General features: G+C 42.4%; 1 protein-coding gene across 2 annotated transcripts in view; it reads left to right on the top strand.

The window, feature by feature from the left end:
- The window catches only part of reck (reversion-inducing-cysteine-rich protein with kazal motifs), an 88,792-nt gene that overhangs the window by 66,258 nt on the left and 17,534 nt on the right, over positions 1-5,000 (top strand). For both annotated transcript variants that reach the window (XR_013815654.1, XM_079805944.1), the window contains exons 14-16: positions 619-807; positions 3,229-3,351; positions 4,206-4,377. Coding sequence is in view for 1 of the 2 variants with exons in the window: in XM_079805944.1 (XP_079662070.1) it covers positions 619-807; positions 3,229-3,351; positions 4,206-4,377 (484 nt within the window). In the remaining variant the exon portion in view is untranslated. The remainder of the gene's footprint in view (positions 1-618; positions 808-3,228; positions 3,352-4,205; positions 4,378-5,000) is intronic.

Below are 5,000 nucleotides of genomic sequence, written 5' to 3' on the forward strand. Positions count from 1 at the left end.
TTCAGAACGTTATGAATCAGTGAGTGGATTCAGCGGTTCGGAGCATTATGAATCAGTGAGTCGATTCAGCAGTTTGGAGCGTTATGAATCAGTGAGTCGATTCAGCGGTTCGGAGCATTATGAATCAGTGAGTTGATTCAGTGGTTTGGAGCGTTATGAATCAGTGAGTCGATTCAGCGTTTCGGAGCGTTATGAATCAGTGAGTCGATTCAGCGGTTTGGATCACCAAAGTCACATGATTTCAGCAGTTTGGCGGTTTGACACGTGATCCGAATCATGATTCGACTCACTGATTCATAACGCTCCGAAGCTTCATGATGCAGTGTTTTGAAATCGGTCATCACTATATAAGTCGTTATTTAGGTTTTCTCTGCACTTCATAAAGTTATTGTAGAACCACTGTACTGAGATGGACTTTGTAACTAACCCTTTAAATATAAAAATACTTACATTCTTACATATGTTCTAAATTGATATTATAAACATTTAAAAAATATGTAGCTTCTATAACATTACATGTAATAGCGTAGTGAGCACAGGAGAGTAGTGTGAGTGTTCTAGGGTTGTATTGTGACCATAGAGGAATGTCTCTAGATGTGTGTTCTGTGTGTTTTGAAGGCTGTAAACTGGGCGAGGCGTCGGAGTTCCTGGTGCCCATGGATGCCCGTATCCAGGTGCCCACGAGGAGCGGTCAGGTGGGCTGCTACGAGGTGTGCACCTGCGGTCAGAGCGGCCGTCTGGAGAACTGCGCCGAGATGCCATGCGTCGACACCACCAAGACCTGCCTCATCGCAGGACAGCGCAAATGTAAGTGTGTGAGTGTGTAAAGTGGTGCTATCTTACAGGTCCTAATGTTGCTCTGGCGTCTCTACAGCAGGATCACACGCATCAAAGGTCAAACAACACTTTAATTCTCTCATAATATACATTACACATCACTGAATCTCTCAAAGAGTCTGAAACGCTTCATTAGAAGATTCAGTCTCTCTAAGCTCCGCCTCTCTGAGAGCTGCTCTGCTGTGATTGGTCAGAAAACAAGCGCTCATTATCATATCTGAATCTTAGTCTTCTCTACATGAACAACACCAACCAAACTCTTCAGGCTCAGAGACGACTACAGTGAGTGAGGGCGGGGCTAAGAGACGCTGTTCAGCCAATCAGGACCAGAGGAGGATATTAACTACAGTGAGTGAGGGCGGGGCTAAGAGACGCTGTTCAGCCAATCAGGACCAGAGGAGGATATTAACTACAGTGAGTGAGGGCGGGGCTAAGAGACGCTGTTCAGCCAATCAGGACCAGAGGAGGGCATTAACTACAGTGAGTGAGGGCGGGGCTAAGAGACGCTGTTCAGCCAATCAGGATTAGAGGAGGGCATTAACTACAGTGAGTGAGGGCGGGGCTAAGAGACGCTGTTCAGCCAATCAGGATTAGAGGAGGGCATTAACTAGAGTGTGTGAGGGCGGGGCTAAGAGACGCTGTTCAGCCAATCACGACCAGAGGAGGGCATTAACTACAGTGAGTGAGGGCGGGGCTAAGAGACGCTGTTCAGCCAATCAGGATTAGAGGAGGGCATTAACTACAGTGAGTGAGGGCGGGGCTAAGAGACGCTGTTCAGCCAATCAGGATTAGAGGAGGGCATTAACTACAGTGAGTGAGGGCGGGGCTAAGAGACGCTGTTCAGCAAATCAGGACCACATTATGCAAATGTGTTATATTGTTACACAGGATGTGAGACTGAATTACTGACGACTCATTTCAGTTCAGAATCGACTCTTTCTTTTCGTTAATTTGTAGTTAACTTTGACCGTTGAAACTTTGCAGAACTTTTACACTCTAAAAACATAAAAACATAATAGAGGCACTTTAAATATGAATCCAGCAATGCAGTTTAGTTATGTAGTTACATCATGATTTTGCATAACAGACAGTAGTTTTTATTTGATTATTATTCAAAGTTTGACAGAAGAGTCAGAAGGCTGAGAGCATTGAAGGCTGTGCGCTGCCCTCTGCTGGTGTGGGGCTGAACTGCACTTCAGCAAATCTGGACTCTCAATCGATTAATAATTACAGTGGCTTATTATGTCTCCAAAATGTAATCTGTGTTTTAAAACATTAAAAACAGTAAAAACACACACATATCTAAAATCAAATAAAACCTTTTAATACCTTCTAATTAGAATAAATGTAGTTTTATTAGCGCTCCTCTTGTGTAAAGGCTGGTTTGCGGAGTTTATTGGCTCTTCTTTCATGTTTATTTTTCTGCTCTTCTGAAGGCTGATTCGAGACAGATGTGCGGCGCTTTATGCTCTGTCATATTAGAAGATGAACTCATCTCGCAGGAATCTTTACTACTAAATGTGAATCCAAGAAACAGTGAAACAGAAACAGTGTGTAAGAAGCTTTAAAACTGGCCTCCTCATTATTGTAATAGTTATTAAAACATAAGGAATATTAGTGTTCCCTTACGGTACATTTTTACAAATCTAAAGCCCGTCTTAAACTACCTTCTTAAATATTATGATTATTATTATTAAACAAAGCAATGGTGTTTTTAAAATGTACTGTAAAGGATTTGATGTTTTAAAAACTATTACAATAATGGAGTTTTTTGTAATTACATTTTGAGAAAATTATTACATTATGAACTTTTTATTACAATAATAATGTAATACTTATTACATTATGAGCAGTTATTACAGTATGAGTGTCTACAGGCTGGTCTCAGGTTTCTTTGAGTGCACACACACTCACACACACACACACACACACACACACACACACACTCACACACACTCACACGCACTCACACACGCACACACACGCACTCACACACGCACACACACACTCACACACGCACACACACACACACACACACACACACACACACACTCACACGCACACGCACTCACACGCACACGCACACACACACACACACACACACACTCACACACACGCACTCACACGCAGTCACACACGCACACACACGCACTCACACACGCACACACACACACACACACACACACACTCACACGCACACGCACTCACACGCACACGCACACACACACACACACACACACACACTCACACACACGCACTCACACGCACTCACACACGCACACACACGCACTCACACACGCACACAGAGGCCGGAGTGAATGCTGTGTGTGTGTGTGTGTGTGTGTGTGTGTGTGTGTGATCTGACGGTCTCAGTGTTGATCTGTTTCCCAGCTCATGGTTCGTCGTTCCGGTTGGACTGCCAGCCCTGCTCCTGCTTCGCCGGGGAAAGTGTGTGTTCATCCCGTCAGTGTGTGCGGTCCGACGGGTCTGATGAGGACCGGCGTCTCTTCACAGGTGTGTGTGTGTGTGTGTGTGTGTGTGTGCTTCACTGTGTCTATTCACATATAGTTAACCATTATAGACAAAACATGTAGGGGAGAGCGGAGCACAACCTAACGCTTTTTGACTTTCTCAGTTTGTGTAAATCCACTTGGGGTTCAGAGTATTTATTTTATATTAACTTTTTAAAATAAAATAATGGCATTTTTTAATCATTAAAAGTATAAGCATTTTTGAGTTTGACTACACACACATCGCTAAATACAGCTATACAGTTCAAAACAATAATAATAATTAATAATTTCTGAACATTGACTCTCAGTCATTATTCACCCTTTTCTCATGGTTTCTCAAAATAATTCATAAAAGTATAGAATATAATGTCATATTTCTAATAGGGGCTGATTGTAACGCAGTGTTAACACACACTCCATCTGCACAACTGGGATGTAAACCGCGGCTCGTGTGTTAGATCAGCATTAAACAACATCTCAACTGATAAATAACAGATATAAGATTACAATAATATCAGATTTGTCTTATTTTAAATAAACACAAAAAACCGAGATGAAAACTAAACTTAAGTAAGACATTTACTTTTGCTCTGGTTAAAAACATGTTCAGTAATATCTTCCAGAGAGTTTTTAATTTTGGCGCTTTTTTTTCTCTAAATAATGTTGAAATGGCAACTGGTAAATACAGTGAGTTTGGTCATTCTGGCATGTGTGGAAAGGGTTAAAGCATGTGTGTTACACTAACCCTGCGTTAGATAGTGCCCGCGCTCCTCTATCAGAATCAGTCAGATCTTCAGTACTGGAGACTGGAGGACAGATGGGCTGATAACCGCAGGTGTTGCTGCTGTTCCTCAGGTCTTCCCTGTGGATGTGCGGATCACTTTGTGCCAGTCTGTGCCCAGAACGGGCGCACGTACCCCAGCTCCTGTGTGGCGCGCTGTGTGGGCTTCAGGGACAACCAGTTTGTGTTCGGCTCCTGCAGGAGCATCGACCCCTGCCTGCCCAACCCCTGCCAGAAGAACCAGAGGTACGTGTGTGTGTGTGTGTGTGTGTGTGTTCTCTGAATGAAACATAGTAAGCCGTACAATTGCAAAGCACAATCATTACGAATAAACAGTTCTCAATTTACAACTAAGTGTGACTATTTTTTAGTTTCTTTAGAACATTTGAACAAAAAATGTCTTTAAAGCAAAAAAAGTTGACTTTGGTTAGAGCCACAAAAAAATCTTTAAAACATAGAAAAACTACTTTAGCGCTGAGAAGCCAAACTCAGTGTGTGTGTATAACATCTCAGATGAGAAAACCAGTCATGAGAGACATTTAACCAATCACTATCTTTGTTCAGAATTTTCCATTCGTTTGAAACATTGTGCAGAAGTTCAGCAATTTTCCATAAGTCATTCCAGAACTGATGCCTCAGATGTTGGTTTATGTCCGGCACCGCATCAGAAACTCAGGAGTGTTATTGAGCATTAATGTCAGGGAAAGCGCCGTATAGCCGACTTCAGCACCACTGCGTTATTTTGGCTCAGAATTTCATTTGTTGGAAATATGAACTTAATTCAGAAATGCTTTTGAAATTAAAAACTTTGCATTTAATAAGCAAAACACATGTTTGAAATGCGCCCCTGAGCAGGTCCTAGTGTGTCC

The sequence above is a fragment of the Gobio gobio genome (assembly GCF_949357685.1).
Source record: "Gobio gobio genome assembly, chromosome: 23".
Lineage (NCBI taxonomy): Eukaryota > Metazoa > Chordata > Actinopteri > Cypriniformes > Gobionidae > Gobio > Gobio gobio.